Source organism: Calonectris borealis, chromosome 37 (assembly GCF_964195595.1).
Source record: "Calonectris borealis chromosome 37, bCalBor7.hap1.2, whole genome shotgun sequence".
NCBI classification, from domain to species: domain Eukaryota; kingdom Metazoa; phylum Chordata; class Aves; order Procellariiformes; family Procellariidae; genus Calonectris; species Calonectris borealis.
Window position 1 is genome coordinate 350198 of NC_134348.1, and position 22757 is coordinate 372954.

The window sequence follows — 22757 nt, forward strand, 5'->3', positions numbered from 1 at the left end:
GGGAGAATGCAAATAAGGGGCGTGGATACGCTAATTTAGAACGACAGGCATCGAACGGGCCGCCGGGAGCACCCACTAGGGAGGTCTCCGGCGTGCGGCGGGGGTCGGTGGCCGCGCAGCCCGCTCGGATGCGGGGCAGAGCGAGCGGAGCGGAGCGCGGAGCGGAGCGGGGCGGTCGGTGCGGGCCGGGCGGGGGTGACCGTGATGTCGGGGAGAGCGGCGGTGGATGGGGCGGCGTCGGGGCGGAGGGGCCGGTATCGCTTCTCGGCCTTTTGGCTAAGATCAAGTGTAGTATCTGTTCTTATCAGTTTAATATCTGATACGTCCTCGATGAGAGGACTTTATATTAAACGGATTTTTGGGCTTGGGAGTTGGACCCGGAGCTTGCTCCCTCCGCTCCGCGCATCGTCCCGGTATTGCAGTGCCTCCGGGAACGGTGCACCCCCCCCCCCGGGGACCCTTCTCTGGTCAAAGACAGACCCCGCCGGTTGTTCGCCCCGTGGCGGAGCGTTCCCCGCCCCGGTCACCGGAGATGCTCTTCTCAGCTCCATCCAACTTAGCCCGAGCTCTCAAATGCTCGTTATTTTCCCGCCACAGAGGCGAGTATCTAATTATGATTAATTAATTACCCGTGCACCTCTGTACCTGAGCCGAAGCGTCACCAGCGCAGCCACGCGTGGGGATCGGCGGCAGAGCCGGTCTCTCTCTCTTCGTGGTCGGGTGTCTGTGTCCTGGCGGAGTCGTGCTTGCAGCGGGGCTCTCGGCTCCATTTTGGGTAGAAAGCGACTCATTTTTCTGTCCCGTTTTCTGAGGCCAATTTTTCCTTTCTCAGCCGGTTTTGCTGGTGGGTTTCCCCCGGGGAGGCCGGTACCCGCTCCCGGTTCACGCTTTCCCCGGCTGCTTTCCACCTTTTCAAACGTGGCCTCGCGGCTCCGAGGGCGTCTCGGGGGTGTCTCAGCCCCACGGGGAGCGGCGGGTACCCGGGTTCCATCCCCGGGAGAGCTCCCGGTGTCCCGGCGGCCTCCGCGAAGGAAGCGAGGGGGAGCCCCGCAACCGCGTCTGTCTTTGACCAGAGAAGGGTCCCCGAGGGGGGGTGCACCGTTCCCGGAGGCACTGCAATACCGGGACGATGCGCGGAGCGGAGGGAGCAAGCTCCGGGTCCAACTCCCAAGCCCAAAAATCCGTTTAATATAAAGTCCTCTCATCGAGGACGTATCAGATATTAAACTGATAAGAACAGATACTACACTTGATCTTAGCCAAAAGGCCGAGAAGCGATACCGAACCCCCCGCCCCGACGCCACCCCATCCACCGCCGCTCTCCCCGACATCACGGTCACCCCCACCCGGCCCGCAGCGACCGCTCCGCTCCCCTCGCTCTGCCCCGCATCCGAGCGGGCTGCGCGGCCACCGGCCCCCGCCGCACCCCGGCGACCTCCCCAGTGGGTGCTCCCGGCGGCCCGTTCGATCCCTGTCGTTCTAATTAGCATATCCACGCCCCTTATTTGCATTCTCCCCGCCCCATCGTCACCTTGAAACCCAGCCCTGCTCTCCCTGCCCCCGCCCCTTCGCCCGGATTCTCCGACACTTGTAATAAGGAAAATTTAAGAAATAAAATTATTCACGCTTGGAGGGCGCAGCCCTGACCCCGGTTTCTAACGCGCCCCCTGCTCTACGTTTTTCCGAGCTCTCCTTTCTTTCCCTTTCTCTCCCCCAAAAATCCCCACCCTGGACTCATGGGGACGCAGCTCCCACCCCCAAGGAGAATCCACGCGGGACACGGCTGCGAAACAGACCTTTTACTGCAAAAAACTCAGGATGTAGAAAACAACCCCCCGTCCCCACCGTCCCGGGCTTCCGGACCCCCCGTGGACCCCCGGTCCAGGCGCCGCCGCACCGTGGCGGGCAGGAAACTCCGCAAAAAGTGGAAAAAGTCCTGAAAAAGTGGCCCGGGAGGAGCCGGGGATGGGACCAGACGCAGCAGCACCCGCGTACCGGCCGCCCGGGCGCTGGCCTCGAAGCGCAGCAGCGGCTCCTGCGGCCGCCCGGGACCCTCCTGCCGCACGATGGCCTCCGACACCTTCTGCTCCAGCTCCAGCTCGTCGCCCTCCGGCCCCTCGGGGCCGTCCCCGTGCTGCAGCTGCCGGCGCACGCGGCGTCGGCCCGTCCACACGCGGTGCCAGACGGCGCAGCTCCAGTTTGCCGCCTCCTCGGGGACGTTCGTCCGCGCTCTCTTCCCGGTGCCGTTGGTTTCGGGCAGGTGACGCTTGGAGCCCACCGACGGCGGCTCCGCTGCAGCCGCTTCCTCCGCGGCCGGTCCCGTGGGCAGCTCCTCGGACGCCGCCGCGTCCCCCGGGAGCCCGGATTCCTCGCTGGGAGCCTTCGGCGGCTTCCCCGCGGCGCAGCTGCACTTGAGGACGTCCCTCAGCACGAAGGCGACGGCGGCGCAGACCTCCCGGAACCAGGGGCCGCGACCACGGCAGAGCTGCGGGGAGCCGCCACCGCCGCCGCCGGCATCCCATGGAATGGAGATGAGGAAAGCGCCGGCGCTCGCCGCCCCCGGCTCCACCGCGCCCGGCTGGAAGAGCCGCGTCAGCCCCCAGACCCGGCCCTTGCTGGATTTACGGCGGTACTGCAGGCTGCGGCAATACTTGGCCGCGTCGCGGCAACAACGCCTAAAACGCGCCGCCGTTTTCTCGTTGACGTTGGCTGCCACGTTGTGGCTCAGCTCGAAGGGGTCCTGCAGGTTGAGGGGTCCCAGCTTCAGCCCCTCGCCGGCCTCGGGGGTGGCGGGGGGCGGCAGCGGCAGCGCCCGGCCCTCCCGCAGCGAGATCACCTGCCCGGGGAAATCGAAGTCGCCAAAAACACGGAAGAACTCGGCCAGCAGCGAGCCTGCGGGAGAGCGAGCGGTGAGGGAAGCGCCGGGATGCCGGGATCCCTCCCGGAAACCCGCGCCCGGCACTCACCGGGGCTCTCGGTGTTGGTGCTGGGTTCCAGCGACGTCGCGTCCCGGGGGAAGCTGCAGTCCCATCCACCCACGACGGCGCGGTCCTCGTCCCCTGGAGCAGAGCGGCCCTGAGAGGAGGAGCACCGGCACGGCGGGGCCCCGTGCGCGAGGGGACAGAGGGACGGACGGACGGAGGGACCCTACCTGCCAAGTCACGCAGCCGGGCGACGGTGGGCAGCACGGGGGGGCTGCGCGTCTGCAGGAAAAACAGCACCAGCAGCGTCAGGGCGTAGTTGTTGAGGAGGGGTCCGCCCCCGGCGGGGTTTCCTGGGGGAGACGACGTCAGAGCTGCCCCGCGTTCGCCGGGGGGGCCGGGCAGGACCCCGCCACCCCCGCCCTCACCTGCCAGGCCCTGCCGCTTGGCCCAGAGCCGCACCGCGTAGACCAACGGCCGCACGCGCTCGTCCGCCTCGGCGCAAAGCCGCAGGAACCGCGTGTTGAGGAGCGCCAGCCTGCGGGGACAGAGGCGTCACGGGGAGGAGGAGGCGTCACCGGAGGGAAAAGACCCCCCCCCCACAAAGTCCCGCGCCCCCAGACCTGTTGTCGACGGAGACGTCGCCCGCCAGCCCCGACTGCTTGTGGCAGAACTTGACGACGGGGCGGCGGGCGGCGGGCACGGCACGGACGCGGCGCACGCCCGGCACGCAACGTCGCAGCACGGCCGCCACCAGCTCCAACACCTCCGGCGCCGGCGTCGCCGTCAAATCGATGTCGCTCAGGATGGAATCCTCCGCGCCGGAGCCGGATCCGACGCCGGGAACGTCTCGTGTCGAGGCCTGGAGGGATTTGGTGGGCTCCAGGTCCAGCAGCAGGTCCAGATCGCAGCCGCGGGCGTCGAAGCCGTTGACGGAGGAGCCGAAGGGCACGACGGCGCAGCCTGGGCGGGGAGAGACGGAGCCGCGCGCGCCAGGAACGCGGCGGCCGCGTCACGCGCTCGCACGAGGAACGCGGCGGCCGCCCGGGGCGCGAGGAGGAGACTCACCGGGGAAGAACTCGGTGAAGACCTCCTGGAAGAGCGTCACCAGGAGGTGCCGCACGCGCCGCTCGTCCTCGCTCAGCTCCAGCAGCCCCACCAGCTGCGACATCTGGGCGTCCACCTGCGGGGACCCGCGTCACCCGCGGTCCTGGGGCGCGTCCCCCCCGCCCCAGGAGCCCCCCAAGCCCCCAGGAGAGCCCCAGGATCCCTCCCTGAACCCCCAGGACCCCTCCAAATTCCTGGGAGAGCTCCGGGATCCCTCCCTGAACCACAGGGACCCCCCAAAATCCCTGGGATCCCTCCCCAAACTTCCAGAGACCCCCCAAATCCCCGGGAGAGTCCCAGGACCCCTCCCCAAACTCCTGGGAGAATCCCAGGACCCCTCCCCGAATCCCCGGGAGGCCCCAAACCCCCGGGAGAGTCCCAGGACCCCTCCCCAAATCCCGGGGACCCCCCCCAAAGCTCCGGAAGAGTTCCAGGACCCCTCCCTGAACACAGGGAACCCTCCCTTAACCCCTGAGAGAGCCCCAGGACCCCTCCCCGAATCCCCGGGAGGCCCCAAACCCCCGGGAGAGCCCTGGGACCCCTCCCCAAACCCCAGGGACACCCCACAAACAACTGGGAGAGCCCCAGGATCCCTCCCCAAACCCCTGGGACCCCCCAAATTCCCGGGAGAGCCCCGAGACCCCCCCCTCAAACCTCTGGGAGAGCCTCGGGACCCCTCCCCAAACCCCAGGGACCCTGGGGACCCCTCACAAACCCCTGAGAGAGCCCCAGGACCTCCGAAATCCCCGGGAGAGCTCTGGGACCCCTCCCCAAACCCCGGGACACCCCCCCAAACCCCCGGGACCCCCCAGGAGAGCCCCCCCCGCCCCCCCCCTCACATCGGGGGCCTGGCAAAGCGCCTGCTCCAGCCGGCCCGGGGGCTCCCGGCGGGGGCTGCGCCCCGGGGAGCCGTAGGCGAAGTCTTTCTCCTCCCGGGGGCGGACGCGGAGCCGGTGCCCGGCCAGGCCGTGCTGGGGCTCCGCCAACGCCCGCTCCCGGCCCGCGGCGTCCCGCAGCTCCACGATGGCGTAGGCGCCCTGGGCGGAGGGGGGGGACACCGTCAGCCCCGGCCCGGAGCCCCCCGCCCCGGTCCCCCGGCTCGCCCCCACCTTCTCCTTGTCCATCACGACCCCCGCCACGTCCCCGAAGGCCCCGAAGTACTCGGCGAGCTCCGCGCCCGAGGTGCCGCGGGTGAAGCCGCTGACGAAGAGGCTCCGCCGCTCCTGGGCCCGGCGCTCGGCCCGCAGGTTCCGCAGCCGCTGGTGCTTCTTCCCCCGCAGGTGCTCCGCCAGGCTCGGCCCTGCGCGGGGAGGGGCAGCGCCGTCAACCGGAGCCCCGGAGCCCCCCGCATCCCCGCCACCGGAGGACCCCGCACTCACGGTTGGCGGCGGAGACCTGGCACAGGCGGCAGCGGAACCCGCCCCGCGGTAGCGTCTCCACGTCGGGGTCCGCCACCGGGTCGGAGCCCAGCTCCACGCTGGGGTCGGGGTCGGCGCCCGCGTCCATGGCTGGGCCGGGCCCGGTACCGGGGCCCTCCCTCCCCGCACCACCACCGGCGACCTCCCGCCTCCGCTTCCCCCTGGGGGAACTTCCGCCGGAAGCGGTCCGTCCCGCCTTGGTTCCCCCGGTGATCGTCCGCCGGAAGTGGTCCGTCCCACCTTGGTTCCCCCAGTGATCGTCCGCCGGAAGTGGTCCGTCCCACCTTGGTTCCCCCAGTGAGCGTCCGCCGGAAGCGGCCCGCCCCGTGCCCAGCTCCCCCGGGAAACGCGACCCGCCGGAAGCGTTCCAGCCGGAGCACCGCCCCCCGCCCCGGTGCCGGTTTTTGGGTCCCGCTGAAGAAAAATCGTCGGTTTTATTTCCTGTCGCTACAGAACCGGGACAGCCCGAGATACAAAACCGGGGGCGTTGCTCCACGTACAAAAGGGGCCCGCGGGGGTCGGGGGGGGGGGCAGCGGGGGGGCTCCAGACCGGGACCGGCACCGACCCCTCCCCCCTCCCCCCCGCCTCCCCCGCGCGGTTTCTATGGAAATAAAAAAAATACAAAAGGGGCGTGGCCCGGTGGCGGGGGGAGGGGGGGGTCAGTCCTCCAGGACGATGGGCTCTGAGGTGCTGGCGGGGTGGGGGGGGGCGGAGGGCGCCAGGGCCCCCCCAGGCCGCAGGGGCAGCCCCGGCTTCACCTTGAGGGGCAGGTTGGGGCGGCGGGCGGCGCGGCGGAGCTCCAGGTGCGTCAGCGCCTTCCGCAGCGCCCTGGGGGGGGTCGGGGAGGGGGGTGTCAGCGGGAGGGGGCGCCCCACGGCCACCCCCTCTGCCCCATGGCCCCCCCGTATCCCCCTCTCCTCCCCATAGCCCCCCAGATCCCCCCCTGCCTCATGGCACCCCATAGACCCCCTGATAACCCCCCAGATCCCCCCCCATCTTGGCTCCATGGCCCCCCAGATCCCCTCCCTTCCGCCCCATGGCCCCCCCCATATCCTCCCCTCCTCTCCACGGCCCCCCAGATCCCCCCCACACCCCATAGCCCCCCCATGGCCCCACAGATCCCCTCCCTCCCCCCCATAGCCCCCCAGAACCCCCCTCCCTTGGCTCCACGGCCCCCCGGATCCCCTCCCCTCCCCCCCATAGCCCCCCAGAACCCCCCTCCCTTGGCTCCACGGCCCCCCGGATCCCCTCCCCTCCCCCCCATAGCCCCCCAGAACCCCCTCTCCCTCCCAGCCCCCCCCCCACCTGGTGTCCTTGGTGGCCACGAAGACGACGGGGTTGGGGGCGTCCGCGGGGTTCAGCTTCTGGCGCTTGCTGGCGGGGGGGGGCCCGGCGCGCAGCCCCGCCGCCAGGGGGCGCCCGTTGGCCGAGAAGGGGAGGCCCGAGGCCCCCACCTGCGCGGCAGCGTCAGGCCCCGCCCCTCCGCCAATCACACGCCGTCTTCCCCCCCCCGGCCCCGCCTCCCAGCCCGCCACTGTCAGTCAGCCCAGAGCCCGCCCCAGCCCCAGTGCATCCCCCGCCCTTGTCAATCAGGCCCAGTCACCGCCCCCAAGTCCCTTCCCCACCAATCAGGGCCAGCCCTATTCCTGCAGGCCCCACCCCTTGTCAATCACACCAGGCCCCCCACAGCCAGTCCAACCTCTTTCCCCAGGCTCCAGCCCTGTCAATCACACCAGGCCCCACCCCCTGTCAATCACCCCCAGGCTCCACCCCCATCAATCACCCCAGTCTGCCCATAGCCAGTCCAACTCCTTACCCCAGGCTCCACCCCCTGTCAATCAACCCCAGGCTCCACCCTCTGTCATTCACCCCAGACCCCCCAGTCAGCCCAACCCCTTACCCCAGGCTCCACCCCCTTGTCAATCACACCAGCCCCCACCCCCTGTCAATCACCCCCATCTCCACCCCCTGCCAACCCCAGCCCCGCTCCCACAGGCCCTGCTCCCTGTCAATCCCAGGGAGACCCCGCCCCCCCGTGCCCCCATACCGGGGGGTGGTGGCCCTCGCCGCCCCCTCGTAGCCCCCCAGCGCCCCGTACCCGTACCCGGGGGGGGCGGTGGCCCTCGCCGGCCCCCTCGTAGCCCCTTTTGCCCACCAGCCCCGCCAGCCCCCGGCTCTGGCTCAGCTGGTTCCGGTTGATGGGGGTCTTGGTGCCCCGCGGCGTCTTCGGCTTCAGGGGGGCCTGTGCCGCTGGGGGGGGGGGGGGCGGGGGGGGGGGGTCAGGGGCTGCCCCACGGCTCCCCCCAGGACCCCCCCCCCACCCCACAGCTCCCAGGAAGAGCCCCAAAATCCAGCCCCAGCTGGCCCCCAGCCAGCCCACACCCCTGACATCCCCCCCCCCACATCACCCCACACTTCTGGGGACCCCCCCAACCACCCCAGGGCCAGGCCCCACACCCCCAGGGACCTCCCCTGCACCCCCGGGGACCCCCGCTACCCCACACTCCTGTGGACCCCCCTGCAGCCCCCACACCAGGGCCCCACACCCCCAGGGATCCCTCCCTGCACCCCCAGAGACCCCCACTATGTCCCCCAGCCACCCCACATCTCTGGGGACGCCCACCCCAGGCCCCAAAGCCCCGGGGACCACCCCAGGGGCCAGGCCCCGCACCCCCAGGGACCCCCCGCACCCCCAGGGACCCCCGCTACATCCCCCAGCCACTCCACACCTCTGGGGACCCCCCTGCATCCCCCACCCCAGCGTCCTGGGGAGCCCCCCGGGGACCCCCACTACGTCCCCCAGCCACCCCACACCACTGGGGACCCCCTTACATCCCCCACCCCAGGCCCCAAAGCCCCAGGGACCACCCCAGGGCCAGGCCTGCACCCCCAGGGGGCCCCGCACTCCCAGGGACCCCCCGCAGCCCCAGGGACCCCCGCTACATCCCCGCACCCCCAGGGACCCCCTGCACCCCTGCTACATCCCCCAGCCACTCCACACCTCTGGGGACCCCCATCCCAGGCCCCAAAGCCCCGGGGACCACCCCAGGGGCCAGGCCCCACACCCCCAGGACCCCCCACACCCCCAGGGACCCCCGCTACATCCCCACACCCCCAGGACCCCCTGCACCCCCAGGGACCCCCGCTACATCCCCACACCCCCAGGACCCCCTGCACCCCTGCTACATCCCCCAGCCACCCCACATCTCTGGGGACCCCCACCCCAGGCCCCAAAGCCCCGGGGACCACCCCAGGGGCCAGGCCCCGCACCCCCAGGGACCCCCCACACCCCCAGGGACCCCCGCTACATCCCCGCAGCCCCAAGGACCGCCCCCCCCAGACCCCTCACCCAGCTCCTTGACGATGGCGGCGAGGGGCAGCCGGGCCAGCGGGTGGATCTTGAGGGGAGCCTTGGCGGCCTTGGGCAAACGGATGGAGCCTGCGGGAGGAGGGGGGTCAGCGCGAAGAAGCCCCCCCGCCCCCCCCCCGCCGTGTCCCGTCGACCTACACTCGGCCTTGATGGCGTTGGCGTTGATGGGGGCGTAGGGGCGGCGGGCGGCGCGGCGCGGCTGCAGGACGTCGCGGCAGAGGCGGCGCGCCAGGCGGGTGAGGCGGGTGGTCTGCAGCAGGAAGGTCTGGCGGTTTTTGGCCAGGAGTTTGGCCCGGCTGGCGCTGGTGGTGTAGGGGGAGAGGCTCTGCGCTTCGGGGCGCGAGAGGTGACCCCGAGAATGCGGCTCCTGCGAGGAGGGAGGTTGGGGGGGGGGGGGGTCAGGGGGGTGGGGGCTCGGCACGCCCCCCCCCCGCCGCAGCCCGCCCTGGGGCTCACCGAGGCGCTGCGGGCCGCCCCCTCCAGCTGGGTGGGGGTCTTCAGCCCCCCGTATTTCTTCCAGTAGATCCAGCACGAGGCGCAGAGGCGGCATTGCATGTTGGGGGGGCCCCAGGCGTACCACTGGGCAGACTGGGTGGCTGTGGGGGGCCGGGGGTGGGTGTGGAGACCCCCCCCGGGGTGGGCACGGGGACCCTGCGGCTCTGCTGCCCGCCCGGGGGAGCTGCCAACACCCCACAGCCCCTAGAGCTGCCCTGCTGCCCCCCCATCCCCTATACGCCCCTGCTCCTGCCCCACAGCCCCTATAGCTGCCCTGCTGCCCCCCATCCCCTATACGCCCCTGCTCCTGCCCCACAGCTCCTATAGCTGCCCTGCTGCCCCCCCATCCCCTATACGCCCCTGCTCCTGCCCCACAGCCCCTAGAGCTGCCCTGCTGCCCCCCCCATCCCCTATACGCCCCTGCTCCTGCCCCACAGCCCCTATAGCTGCCCTGCTGCCCCCCATCCCCTATACGCCCCTGCTCCTGCCCCACAGCTCCTATAGCTGCCCTGCTGCCCCCCCATCCCCTATACGCCCCTGCTCCTGCCCCACAGCCCCTAGACCTGCCCTGCTGCCCCCCCATCCCCTATACATCCCTGCTCCTGCCCCACAGCCCCTAGACCTGCCCTGCTGCCCCCCCATCCCCTATACATCCCTGCTCCTGCCCCACAGCCCCTATAGCTGCCCTGCTGCCCCCCATCCCCTATACATCCCTGCTCCTGCCCCACAGCCCCTATAGCTGCCCTGCTGCCCCCCCATCCCCTATACGCCCCTGCTCCTGCCCCACAGCCCCTATAGCTGCCCTGCTGCCCCCCCATCCCCTATACGCCCCTGCTCCTGCCCCACAGCCCCTATAGCTGCCCTGCTGCCCCCCATCCCCTATACACCCCCACTCCTGCCCCACTGCCACCCAGGCCTCCCTCCCACCCCTATAGCCCCCCCCCTCCACATCTACCCCCCCCCCATCCTGCTGCCCTCAGCCCCCCTCTTCCTGCCCAGAGCCAGTGGTGCCCCCCACTCCAGGACCCCCATTTGCCCTGCCCTAGGACCCCCCACTCCAGGACCCCCATTTCCCCCGCCCCAGAACCCCCCACACCCCAGCGTCCCCCCCCCATTCCCTGAAGCCCAGGACCCCCATTTCCCCCACCCCAGGACTCCCCAAAGCCCAGCGTCCCCCCTGTTCCCCTCACCCCAGGACCCCCCCCTCCCCGTTCCCCTCGCCCCAGGACCCCCATTTCCCCCACCCCAGGACCCCACCCCAGCATCCCCCCCGTTCCCCCCGCCCCAGGACCCCCCCAAACCCCCGCGTCCCCCCGCCCCACTGACTGTGGCAGCTCTCGCAGGTCAGCCCCTTCTGGAAGCCGGCCCCGTTCATGCCGGGTTTGGAGCCCACCGAGATGATCTGGTTGGGGTTCGGCTTCGTGCTGCGGAGAAGTGGGGGGCTCAGGGGGGGTCGGGAGGGTCCTGTGCTCCCCCCAACAGGCCTAGGAGGGTGTCCGGGCCCCCCCAGCAGCACCCCGACTCACTAAGTGGGGATGTAGACTTGCTTCAGCTTGCTGTCCGCTTCCGCTGCCTTCAGCCTCTTCTGCGAGCAGAGACGGGGGTAAGATGGGGGGGTGGCACAGTGGGGGGCTCACGGCAGCCCCCCCAAACCACGGCAGCCCTCCAAAACGGCAGCAGCCCCCCCAAAATCGCAGCAGCCCCCTCCGGTTACCTGCTGGATGTAGCGGTCGGTGGTCTTCCACATGTAGTAGAACTGCACGATGCTGGCCAAGGACTTCCAGGGCAGCTGCGGGGAGAAGAGGGGAGCGAGTCCTCGTCCTGAAGTAGGGGGGCCCCCCTTCGCCCCCCCACCCTTGTGCTCCCCCACCCCAACTCACAAAATCCTGCCGGATATCGTTGAAATCCTTCCCGTACTTTTCCAGCGCTTCCTCGAAAAGCATGGCTTCGGAAGCCGACCATTCCTCCATCTCGTCGCGACACAGCACCGGCCCCCCCTGCGGCACCAGCGTCGACATCGCCTTGGCCAGGTCGTAGCCGTTACGCTGCAGCGTGTCCATGGCGTGGAACTGGGTGGGAGGGGGCAGAGAAAGGGGAGGGGGATCAAAAAGAGCCCCCCAGCTGTGGAGTTGGGGTCCCCCCGGTCCCCCAAACCTCACCAGCGTGATGTCCCGGGAGGCGGCGGCGGCGCTCATGTGCAGGCTGGGCTGCCGGATGGAGCTGCTGCAGTCCAGGGCGCGCGCGAAGGTCCCGACGGCTCTGGGGGAAGAGGGGGGTGGGGGGGTGTCAGCGGGGGGCCCCCCAGCGTCCCCCTAACGTCCCCCGGCCCCAGCTCACCGTGCCACCACCAGGAACTGGTCGATCTGCCGGTCCGTCAGGGGGTTGTCGGGGTCCCACACCTTCATCTCCATTTTTTGCTGGTTTCGGTTGTCCGATTCACCTGGGGTGAGTTTGGGGGGGGGGGTCAGGCTGTGCCCCCCACCCCGCTGTGCCCCCCACCCACCCACCGCAGAGCCCCCCCGCCTCCACCTTCGGCCAGCCGGTCTGGAATTTCCGCCTGGTACTTGCAGCCGACCCGGATCTCGCCCTGGTCGGCCAGGAGGGTTTTCTGGACGGGGTCGAACACCAACGAGTAGAAGAAGCAATCCTGGCGGGGGGGGGGAGCGGAAAGGAGGAGGGGGGGCTCAGCTGGGGCACCCCAAATCAGCCCCCCCCACCTTAGCGTTGTGGGGGGCACGGGGCTCACCTCCTTCTCCAGGTACTGGCCCAAGATGTCGGTCTCGTTGAGGAGCGTCACGCTGCACTTCCCCCTGCGGGGCGGAGAGGTGTTGGGGGGGGGGGAGGCGTCACGGTAAGGAACCCCCCCCCCCCAAAAAACCCTCTCCGGACCCCCCCACCCTCGGCACGCACCGTATGTGGGTGGCCGGCAGCGATTCGAACTGCCGGGAGAGGAAAAGCTCGCGGTGCTTCAGCTGGTGACGCTGCTGCTCCGTCATGGTGGGCTGCTTGGACTCCTCCTCGAACTCGCCTGGGCGCCAGCAAGGAAAGCAGGGGGGGTGTCAGAGAAAGGGGGGCCCCCCCCCCCCCCCGTCACCACCGTCAAGCAGGGAGGTGCATTGTTCTCCCGGCAGCCCCCCCCCGGGATTTTGGCAGCAGCCCAGGCCGAGGGGGGGCGGGAGGGGGGAGCCCAGCCCTGCTCACACACGCACGGGAAGCCCGGTGGGGGTGGGGCAGCCCCCCCAAACACCCCCCCCCCATCAGGGCCGCTCTGCCAGCCAGGGGGGTGTCAAGGGCAGCGCAATCAGGAGGGGGGGTGTCATGGACCCCCCCCCCCCAGCCCTCAAGCACCCTCAGGGAACTGAACGCCCCGGCGGCAAGCCGGGATCTGCCTCCCCCTCCCCGCCCCCACCACCACACCCCCCAGCTCCGGGGCAGGGAGGGGCGCAGCCGCAGCCCCCCCACCCCCCGCGCACCCCCCCGCCGGGGCGCAGCACCCCGCGCTCACGCGCATTGCTGTCGGCCAAGCTGTTGAGGCTGCTGGAGATGTCCCGCCGGCGGAAGAGGCAGACCACCTTGGCCTCCACGTTGCCGTTGGCGGTCTGGGGGCGGGGGGGACGACAAGGGGGGGGCACAAAGGTGAGGAGGGGGCAGAGGAAGCCCCCCCCCCACCAGGGAATCGGGGCGGGGGGGGTTCTCCATTCCCGGGAGGCGGCTCCTCACCTTGTTGAGCTCCTCGATGCGGCGGACGAGGTAGGGGTTGCTGGAGGAGTTCTCAAAATAGACGTAATCTGCAGGAATAAAAAAGGGGGGGGGTGAGGGGAGACCCCCCTGCAGCCTCCCGCTCTTTCTCTAACAAGCAAGGGGCCCCCTTTTTTTCCTTTCAAAAAAATGGGGGGGGGGGGGCTTCTCACAGACACAGCTGGGCATGGGGGGCTCCTCCTTACCCCATGGGGCTCCCCTGCCCCCCAAGGGACCCCCCGGCCCCTCGGGGAGTCCCTGCTCCTCGCAGACACAGCCCCCCCCTTCCCCTCGGGGACACTGGGACCCCCTTTCTCCCTCACCAAAAGGCAGCCACCCCCCCTTCCCCCATTCCTGGCCCCCCTTTCAGACCAGGGGACCCCCCACTGACACGGGCCCTCCCCCCCACCACAGACAGGGGGGATGGGATGCCCCCCCCCAAGAAGCCGGGGCTCCCCCTTCTCCCCTCGTGCGTCGCTCTTGTCAGAGACATGGCGTTGCCCCCCAGGGACCCCTCACAGACACGGGGGGGTGGGGGGGCCGAGTACCACCCACCTCTGGGCCTCAGGGACCCCCGTTCCCCTCACAGTGCCCCCCCCCCCCGCCCCGTCCCTCACGGACCCCCCTAATCCCCTCAAGGGCCCCCCCCACTTCCCCTTGTGGGCCCCCCCTCCTCCTCACGGGACGCCCCTCCTCCTCCTCACGGGATCCTCTGTCCCCCACGGCCCCCCCGCCCCCTTCCCCTCAGGGACCCCCACTCCCCTCAGGGCCCCCCCTCCTCCTCACGGGATCCTCCGTCCCCCATGGGACCCCCCCCCCCCCCTCCCCTCAGGGCCCTCCCTCCTCCTCACAGGCCCCCCCAATCCCCTCACGGGACCCCCTCCCTCCCTCAGGGCCCCCCCTCCTTCCCTCACGGCCCTCCTTCCCCTCAGGCCCCCCTCCTCCTCACGGGCCCCCCTAATCTCCTCACGGGACCCCCCCCCCCCGCCCCTCAGGGCCCCCCTCCTCCTCATGGGCCGCCCTAATCCCCTCACGGGACCCCCCCCTCCCCTCACGGCCCCCCCTCCCCTCAGGGCCCCCCTCCTCCTTACGGATCCCCCTAATCCCCTCACGGGACGCCCCCTCCTCCTCACGGGCCCCTCTGTCCCTCACGGCCCCCCCCCCCTTCCCCTCAGGGACCCCTCTCCCCTCAGGGCCTTCCCTCCTCCTCACGGGCCCCCCGGTCCCTCACGGATCCCCCTAATCCCCTCACGGGACCCCCCGTCCCCTCACAGGCGCGGAGCCCCCTCTCGACCCCGGCCCCGCTCCCCCTCCACCCCCCGGGCCCCCGCTCACCGCCGACACGGTACATGTTGGCCGCCATGGCCGCTCGCTCGGCCGCGCTACCCCCGGGCCCGGCCCCGGCCGCGCTTCATCGCCTCCCGCTCCCGCCGCCTCCGCACCGGCACGACCCGCTCGGGCGCCTCCGGAACGGCTCGGGCGACTTCGGAACAGGCTCGGCGCGGCCTCGGGCGCTTCCGGAGAGGCCTCGGAACCTTTCGGAAGAGGCTCGGAAAGGGTTCGGGCACCTCCGGAGAAGCCTCGGGACTCCTCGGCGAGGGCTCGGGCCCCTCCGGAAGAGCTTCGGGACGCCTCGGCCCGCCCTCGGGCACCTCCGGAGAAGCCTCGGGACTCCTCGGCGCCGGTTCGGGCCACTCCGGAAGAGCTTCGGGAAGCCTCGGGCTCCTCCGGAAGGGGCTCGGCAAGTTCCGCCAGAGCCGAAGCGCTTCCGGAAAGGGGTCGGGGGCTGGAGAGGAAGCGGTGGGAAGAACCTCGGGCCGGCTCGGCAATCTCCGGCGCTTCCGGGAAGTGGGCGGCCGTTTCCGCGGCGGCAGGAAGCAGGCGGAGCCGGGCCCCTGACCCCAGGCTTTATTGGTGCCTCTCACAGTGCAGCGTGAAAACGGGCGGCGGGGGGGGAGCCAAGCCCCCCCCCACCCCCACCTTGGTCCCCAAAAGGGCGAGGAAGGGAGGGAGGAAGAGGAAGCGGCCGAGGAAGCTGGGGGGGGCGGCTCAGCGCGGGTCGGGGTCCCCCCCAGGCTCCGGGGCGCAGGGCGAGCGGCTGCAGGGCGGCGGTGGCCCCCCCAGCACCCGCCACTGGAAGACGCTGGTGTCCTTGCCCCCCAGGGAGACGAGGTGGCCGTCGTCGTGGGTGAAGCGGACGTTGGTGACATGGCTGCCGTGGCCCCCGTACACGTGGCTGGGCGCCTGCGGGGACCGCGGCGGGGCGTGAGCACACGCGGCCAAGCCCGGTTCCCGTGCACAAGCGTGTTCACACGTACACGTCTCCAGCCCGGACACCGGGCACAAGCGCGTGCCCACGCGTGGCCGGCCGGCGCGCCCAGGGCGGCTCCTTGCACGCGTGTTGTGTGCACGCGCCCTCCCCTTGCACGCGTGTTCCACGCACACGCCTCCCGCACACATGTTCCACGCACACGCCCCCGTACACGTGTTCCACGCACACGCCCTCCCCTTGCACACATGTTCCACGCACACCCCTTGCAAGCACCCACCGTCCCCCCAGCCACCCAGCCCAGCCCCCGAGCCCACCCACCCAGGGCTATGGATCCCCCCTGTCCCCCCCCAGCCCGGCCCCCCCGGCCCCCCAGCCCACCCCACCCAGGGGTCTGCCCCCCCCAGCCACCCAGCCCACCCCACCCAGGGCTTTGGACCCCCCCTGGGCCACCCCAGCCCACCCCATCCAGGGCTTTGGACCCCCCTTGGGCCCCCCCCCGGCCCCCCAGCCCACCCCACCCAGGGGTCTGGCACCCTCCAGCCTGCCCCACCCAGGGGTCTGGCCCCCCTGAGCCCACCCCACTCAGGGCTCCGGATCCTCCTGGCCCCCCAGCCCACCCCACCCAGGGGTCTGCCCCCCCTCAGCCCCCCAGCCCACCCCCCCCAGGGGTCCGGACCCCCCGAGCCCACTCCACCCAGGGCTCTGGACCCCCCCTGGCCCCCCCCCCGGCCACCCAGCCCACCCCACCTGGCGGTCAGGACCCCCGCCGGGGGCCCCCTCCAGCCCCCTAGCCCACTCCACCCAGGGGTCTGGCACCCCACAGCCTGCCCCAGCCAGGGGTCTGGCCCCCCCCGAGCCCACTCCACCGGGGGTCCGGCCCCCCCCCGGCCCCCCAGCCCACCTTGGGGCGGGCGCAGGGGTACTGGAAGAGATGGACTTTGCAGAAGTCATCGGCCACGGCCACCACGCGCTCGTGGTGGGACCGGCACAGGGAGTTGATGTCGGTGCCGTCCGAGCCGTCGGGCCAGACACCTGCAGGGGACATGGTGGGGGGGGGTCAAGGGGACCTCCAGAACCCCCCCAAATCCCCCCGCCCCCACCCCCTGGCCCCCCCAGGCTCACCGAAGACGTGGAAGCCCAGCACGCAGGTGTAGGACGCCCATTCCCGGTCCCGGCTCTCGAAGCGGTTGCGGAGCAGTTTGCAGCCCCCGGCGACGTCCCCTGGGTGGGGGGGACAGGGGCAGTGAGACCCCCGCAGAATGAGGGGGTGCACACCAGCCCCCCATCCCTGGGGGGTCCCAGGGGATGACAGGGCGCATGCCAATGCCCCCACGCTGGGGGTCCCAGCAGGGTAACGGGGGACCCACCAACCCCTGGGGGGTCCCAGCAGGTTAAGGGGGTGCCCACCAGCCCCTGGGGGGTCCCAGCAGGATAAGGGGGTGCCCACCAGCCCCTGGGGGGTCCCAGCAGGGTAAAGGGATGCTCATCAGCCCCTGGGGGGTCCCAGCAGGATAAGGGGGTGCCCACCAGCCCCTGGGGGGTCCCAGCAGGGTAAAGGGATGCTCATCAGCCCCTGGGGGGTCCCAGCAAGTTAAGGGGGTGCCCACCGGCCCCTGGGGGGTCCCAGCAGAATAAGGGGGTGCCCACCAGCCCCTGGGGGGTCCCAGCAGAATAAGGGGGTGCCCACCAGCTCCTGGGGGGTCCCAGCAGGTTAAGGGGGTGCCCACCAGCCCCTGGGGGGTGTCCCAGCAGGTTAAGGGGGTGCCCGCCAGCCCCTGGGGGGTCCCAGCAGGATAAGGGGGTGCCACCAGCCCCTGGGGGTTCCCAGCAGGTTAAGGGGGTGCCCACCAGCCCCCCCGGTCCATTCCCCCCACTCACAGTAGAGGATCTCGTAGTCCCCCGAGTTGGACATGACGAAGCGCCCGTCCTTGGACCAGTCCAGGTGGGTGATGAAGCTGGAGTGGCCCTGTGGGGGGTTTGGGGGAGGGGGCAGGAGGGGATGTTGGGGACACCGGGGGGACAGCAGGGACCCCCCGGAGCAACCCACGCCCCCCCCCGATTCTCACCGCGCAGCGCCCAAAGCGGGTGTACTTGCGTCCGCCGTCGGTGACGCTGTAGATGTAGATGAAGTTGTCGTGGGAGCCGATGGCCAGGAAGGAGCCGTCTGCGAGGACGGGGAAGGGGTTGGGGACAGGGAGGGGGACCCTGTGTCCCCCCCCCCCCCCCACCTCTGCCACGGGGACGGGGGGCTCACCCGGGGAGAACCGGACCACCGAGAGCTGCTCGTTCCCGTCCGAGCCCCCCGCCAGCGGCTGCTGAGTCGCCGTGTCCAGCACCAGCCACCTGCGGGGACAGCGGGGACACGGGGGGGCGGGGGGGGGACACGGGGGGACAAGGGCACAGCGGGGACCGGGGGGGACAGGGGGACCGCAGGGTCGGGCAGGCTGAGGGCACCGGCCCCCCTGTGTCCCTGTCCCCCAGGCACTGTCCCCCCCCCCCCCCCCCCGTGGCACCATGGCCCCCCTGGCCACTGTCAGCGTCCCCCATGTCCCCCCTTGGCCCCCCCCGCTGTCCCCCGTCACTCACCGCCCCGTCAGCAGCCCCACGGCCACCACTTGCCCCCCGGGGTGGAAGTCAGCGCAGAGCCCCGTGTCCTGGGGGGACGGGGGCGTCAGGCCAGGCGGGCACCAGCCCCCCGGCGGGCACCGGCCCCCCCAGACCCCCCAGACCCCCACACCAGGCTCCTGCCCCCTGGTCCCCCCTGCACCCCCATACCAGCCTCCTGCCCCCTGCTCCCCCCAGACCCCCCGTACCCCCATACCAGTCTCCTGCCCCCTGCTCCCCCCAGACCCCCTGTACCCCCATACCAGCCTCCTGCCCCCTGCTCCCCCCAGACCCCCTGTACCCCCATACCAGCCTCCTGCCCCCTGCTCCCCCCAGACCCCCTGTACCCCCACACCAGCCTCCTGCCCCCTGGTCCCCCCTGCACCCCCATACCAGCCTCCTGCCCCCTGGTCCCCCCAGACCCCCTGTACCCCCATACCAGCCTCCTGCCCCCTCGTCCCCCCAGACCCCCTGTACCCCCATACCAGTCTCCTGCCCCCTGCTCCCCCCTGCACCCCCATACCAGCCTCCTGCCCCCTGGTCCCCCCAGACCCCCCGTACCCCCATACCAGTCTCCTGCCCCCTCAGCCCCCCTGGACCCTCATACCAGCCTCCTGCCCACCCCCAGCCCCCCTGTACCCCCATACCAGTCTCCTGCCCCCCCCAGCCCCCCTGTACCCCCATACCAGCCTCCTGCCCCCCCGTACCCCCACCTCCAGCGCCAGGCTCCAGGCCAGGGCGTGCTCCTGCCCGTCCCAGAGGCAGAGCTGCCGGTCGTGGCCGCAGGTGAGGAAGAGGCAGGAGCTGGGGTGGGTGGCCAAGCCCCACACCTCGTCCGTGTGCCCCTGGGGGGGACGGGGAGGGGGTCATCACCCCATCCCCATGGTGGGAAGACCCCCCACACACTCCCCCCCTCTTTCCCCGGCCCAACCTGCACGATGGGGGTGAAGCCGGCGGCCAGCGTCCCCCGCAATAGGGCGTTGCGGGTCGTCCCCACCAGCAGCTCGTCCCCGGGTCCCTCCGCGATGGTTCGCACCGCCCCGAAGCGCTCGGGGAGCTGGGGGTCAGGGGGGGTCAGGGGGAACACCCCAAAACCCCCCCCCTTCACGGTCATCCCCACCCCAAAGCGCTCGGGGAGCTGGGGGTTGGGGGAGTCAGGGGGGACACCCCAAAACCCCCCCCCTTCACGGTCATCCCCACCCCAAAGCGCTCGGGGAGCTGGGGGACCAGGTTCTGGGGGTTAGAGCGGGTTTTGGGGGGCTAGGGTAGATTTTAAGGGAACTAGGGAGGGTTTTGGGGGGGGGGGGCCGGGTCCCCCACCTCGGCCTCCTGCAGCAGGGCCAGCGCGGGGCTCCAGCACACCACCCGCCGGTCCTTGCCGCCGCCGCTCAGCACCGTCCCGTCTCGCCGGCGACACAGGGCGAAGATGCTGCCCTCGTGCGCCCGGGTCTGCTGCCCGATCTGGTACGTCTCTGCGGAGCCGGGGTCAGCCCCCGCAGCCGCCCCGTGGTCCCCTGTCCCCCCGTCCCCATTCCCGTTCCCCCACCTTTGCCACCCTTCCCCGACGTGCGGCCGTCCCCGGCGGCGCGGGTCCAGGTCAGGATGTTGCCCTCGGAATCACCCGTCAACACGTCCCCGGCGACGTCAAAAATGAAGCACTGGATGAATTTGGGCTTCTTGTATTTCTGCGGGGAGGGGAGGTAACAGCGTCAGCACGAACCCGGCCCCCCCCATCCGCCTCCCCCTCCCCAGCCCCCTAGGGCACCCCGCGCACCCCAAAAATGCCCTGTTTTTTGGTGAGGGTGGCCCCGCTCCAGGTCCAGAAGTAGACGTGGGATTTGCCGCTGGTGATGATGCTGCTGCTGTCCTGGGGGTTGAACTCCACCGTCAGCACCGACTCGTTCGTGCTCTGCGGGGTCGGGGGGGGGAGAAAACCGTCAGCCTGGAGGCCTGGGACCCCCCGCCTCGGATGCTGGGGTCCCCCCCATCCGGTCCCCTCACCTTCACCTCCGCCTGTTTGGTGCCGCGGGCGCAGTCCCACACCGACATCATGTGCTCGTTGGAGTCGTCCACCACGCAGAGGTAGGCGCCCTGGTCCTGGGGGGAGAGGGGTGAGGGGGACGGAGGCGGGACGGGGGGGACGGGGGGGGGACGGGGGGACGCGGACTCACGGCGGTGGAGAAGGCGAGGGAGCCCACGCCCCGCTCGAAGGTGCCGAGGCCGATCTGCTGCAGCGTGAGCAGCGTGGCCGAGTCCCAGATGTGCACGATGGGCTGCAGCGGCTGCGGGGACAGCGCGGGTCGGGGGGCAGGGGGTCCCGGGGGGGATCCCGTCCCACGGTGGGGGGACACATAGCCCCAGCCCGTCCTGTCCTTGTCTCCATCCCATCCTGTCCCTGTGGCTCTCTTATCTTCATCCCATCCCCATCCCATCCCATCCCATCCCCATCCCATCCCATTCCCATCCCCAGCCCAGCCCAGCCCAGCCCAGCCCCATCCCTGCCTCCATCCCTGTCTCCCTCCCTGTCCCATCCCATCCCCATCCCTGTCTCCATCCCTGTCCCATTCCATCCCCATCCCCGTCTCCATCCCTGTCCCATTCCATCCCCATCCCCATCCCCGTCCCCATGCCATCCCCATCCCTGTCTCCATCCCTGTCCCATTCCATCCCCACCCCTGTCCCATCCCATCCCCATCCCATCCCCATCCCCATCCCCATCCCATTCCATCCCCATCCCATCCCATTCTATCTCCATCGTCGTCCCCATCCCATCTCCATCCCTGTCTCCGTCCCTGTCTCATCCCATCCCATTCCATCCCCATCCCCATCCCATCCCCATCCCCATCCCCATCCCCATCCCATTCCATCCCCATCCCATCCCATTCTATCTCCATCGTCGTCCCCATCCCATCTCCATCCCTGTCTCCGTCCCTGTCTCATCCCATCCCATTCCATCCCCATCCCCATCCCATCCCATCCCATCCCATCCCCATCCCCACCCCACCCCATCCCATCCCCATCCCCACCCCATCCCATCCCCATCCCAATCCCATCCCCATCCCCACCCCATCCCATCCCCATCCCATCCCATCCCCATCCCCATCCCATCCCATCCCATCCCCATCCCCACCCCACCCCATCCCATCCCCATCCCATCCCATCCCATCCCCATCCCCACCCCATCCCATCCCCATCCCATCCCCATCCCATCCCATCCCATCCCCATCCCCACCCCATCCCATCCCCATCCCCATCCCCATCCCATCCCATCCCACCCCATCCCCATCCCCACCCCATCCCATCCCCATCCCATCCCATCCCCATCCCCACCCCATCCCATCCCATCCCATCCCCATCCCATCCCATCCCATCCCATCCCCATCCCCGTCCCCATGCCATCCCCATCCCTGTCTCCATCCCCATCTCAATCCCATCCCCATCCCCATCCCATCCCCATCCCCATCCCCATCCCCATCCCCATCCCCATCCCCATCCCCATCACATCCCATCCCATCCCATCCCCATCCCCACCCCATCCCATCCCCATCCCAATCCCATCCCCATCCCCACCCCATCCCATCCCCATCCCATCCCATCCCCATCCCCATCCCCATCCCATCCCCATCCCATCCCTATCCCCATCCCCACCCCATCCCATCCCCATCCCCACCCCATCCCCATCCCAATCCCATCCCCATCCCCATCCCACCCCCCCCGCACCTTCCCGTCCTTGTCGACGCCGGCCGCCTGCCCCGTGGCGACGCGGAGGCGGTCGGGGTGCACGGCCAGGCTGCGGGGGCGGCAGGGGGTGAGGGGGGGGACACACACACACACACACAGGGAGAGAAGAGGGGGACCCCCCCCGCCCGGGGCTCACCAGCGCACGCAGTCGCTGTGGCGCAGGTAGTGGCGCTGGCGGCGGCGGGGGACGTGCAGGAGGATGACCACGCAGGCGATGAAGTAAACCAGCTCGCCCGAGGCCAGCACGTGCAGGTTGGAGCGGCTGTCCCGGCCCCGGTACCCGTAGCTGGGCTTCGTTAAGGGACGCAACGGGTGCGGTGGGTGGGGAGACCACCCCCACCCCCCCCGCAGGGGGACCCCCAGGTGGGGACCCCCAGAAAGGGAGGGGGATGGGGATGGGACCCTCAGAGAGGGATGGGGACCCCCAGAGAGGGAGGGGGACCCCCAGATGGGGACCCCAGAGAGGGATGGGGACGGGGACAGGGATGGGACCCTCAGAGAGAGATGAGGACCCCCAGAGAGGGAGGGGGACACCCAGATGGGGACCCCAGAGAGGGATGGGGACCCCCAGAGAGGGATGGGGACACCCAGATGGGGACCCCAGAGAGGGATGGGGATGGGGACAGGGATGGGACCCTCAGAGAGAGATGGGGACCCCCAGAGAGGGATGGGGACCCCCCAGAGGGGATGGGGCTAGGGACCCCCAGATGGGGCCCCCAGAGAGGGATGGGGACCCCCAGATGGGACCCCCAGATGGGGCCCCCAGAGAGGGATGGGGACCCCCAGAGAGGGATGGGGATGGGGACCCCCAGATGGGAACCCCAGAGAGGGATGGGGACCCCCAGAGAGAGATGGAGCCAAGGATAGGGACCCCCAGAGAGGAATGGGGACCCCCTAGAGACGGATGGGGATGGGGCCCCCCAGATGGAGACCCCAGAGAGGGATGGGGACCCCCAGATGGGAACCCCAGAGAGAAATGGGGACCCCCAGAGAGAGATGGAGCCAAGGATAGGGACCCCCAGAGAGGAATGAGGACCCCCCAGAGAGGGATGGGGATGGGGCCCCCCAGATGGAGACCCCAGAGAGGGAT

The 22757-nt window shown here is 70.8% G+C and overlaps 3 protein-coding genes and 2 non-coding genes across 8 annotated transcripts; 1 reads left to right on the plus strand and 4 right to left on the minus strand.

Annotated features, from left to right (window-relative positions):
- Window positions 1–256: 256 nt before the first annotated feature.
- LOC142074551 (U2 spliceosomal RNA) lies at window positions 257–447 on the plus strand. Its single transcript, XR_012670634.1, has one exon. It is a non-coding gene; the product is annotated as a U2 spliceosomal RNA (small nuclear RNA).
- Window positions 448–1088: 641 nt separating this feature from the next.
- LOC142074552 (U2 spliceosomal RNA) lies at window positions 1089–1279 on the minus strand. The gene has a single exon (XR_012670635.1). It is a non-coding gene; the product is annotated as a U2 spliceosomal RNA (small nuclear RNA).
- A 511-nt stretch (window positions 1280–1790) lies between these two features.
- On the minus strand, window positions 1791–3933 carry LOC142074525 (speckle targeted PIP5K1A-regulated poly(A) polymerase-like; the record flags this gene model as incomplete). Its single annotated transcript, XM_075135211.1, has 5 exons — window positions 1791–2892; window positions 2967–3059; window positions 3152–3274; window positions 3350–3459; window positions 3545–3933. Coding segments are annotated over 5 exons (1794 nt in total), but the record flags the coding sequence as incomplete, so codon positions are not given.
- Window positions 3932–14810, minus strand: MTA2 (metastasis associated 1 family member 2). 4 transcript variants are annotated; one of them, XM_075135198.1, is made up of 20 exons: window positions 14386–14810; window positions 13033–13100; window positions 12818–12911; window positions 12223–12340; window positions 12059–12122; window positions 11842–11959; window positions 11650–11752; window positions 11472–11571; window positions 11193–11381; window positions 11027–11101; window positions 10839–10897; window positions 10639–10736; window positions 8956–9184; window positions 8797–8886; window positions 7495–7697; window positions 6753–6901; window positions 5408–6275; window positions 5138–5328; window positions 4868–5065; window positions 3932–4104 (listed from the first exon to the last, which is right to left on the minus strand). In XM_075135198.1, the coding sequence occupies exons 1-20, from the start codon at window positions 14411–14413 to the stop codon at window positions 3934–3936; spliced, it is 3213 nt and encodes a 1070-aa protein (XP_074991299.1). In that variant the 5' UTR covers window positions 14414–14810; the 3' UTR covers window positions 3932–3933. The 4 variants fall into 4 exon arrangements, with proteins under 4 accessions (XP_074991299.1, XP_074991302.1, XP_074991301.1 ...); XM_075135201.1 differs by lacking the exons at window positions 3932–4104; window positions 4868–5065; window positions 5138–5328 and adding an exon at window positions 9274–9413 and having other exon boundaries at window positions 5862–6275; window positions 7552–7697; XM_075135200.1 differs by lacking the exons at window positions 3932–4104; window positions 4868–5065; window positions 5138–5328 and adding an exon at window positions 9274–9413 and having other exon boundaries at window positions 5862–6275; window positions 7546–7697.
- Window positions 14811–14943: 133 nt separating this feature from the next.
- EML3 (EMAP like 3) lies at window positions 14944–21973 on the minus strand (the record flags this gene model as incomplete). The annotated part of the gene is made up of 16 exons (XM_075135137.1): window positions 14944–15294; window positions 16224–16354; window positions 16445–16543; window positions 17201–17288; window positions 17389–17486; window positions 17577–17665; window positions 17909–17976; window positions 18640–18771; window positions 18858–18983; window positions 19247–19398; window positions 19473–19611; window positions 19701–19835; window positions 19928–20023; window positions 20098–20208; window positions 21647–21716; window positions 21804–21973. Coding segments are annotated over 16 exons (1899 nt in total), but the record flags the coding sequence as incomplete, so codon positions are not given.
- Window positions 21974–22757: the final 784 nt, after the last annotated feature.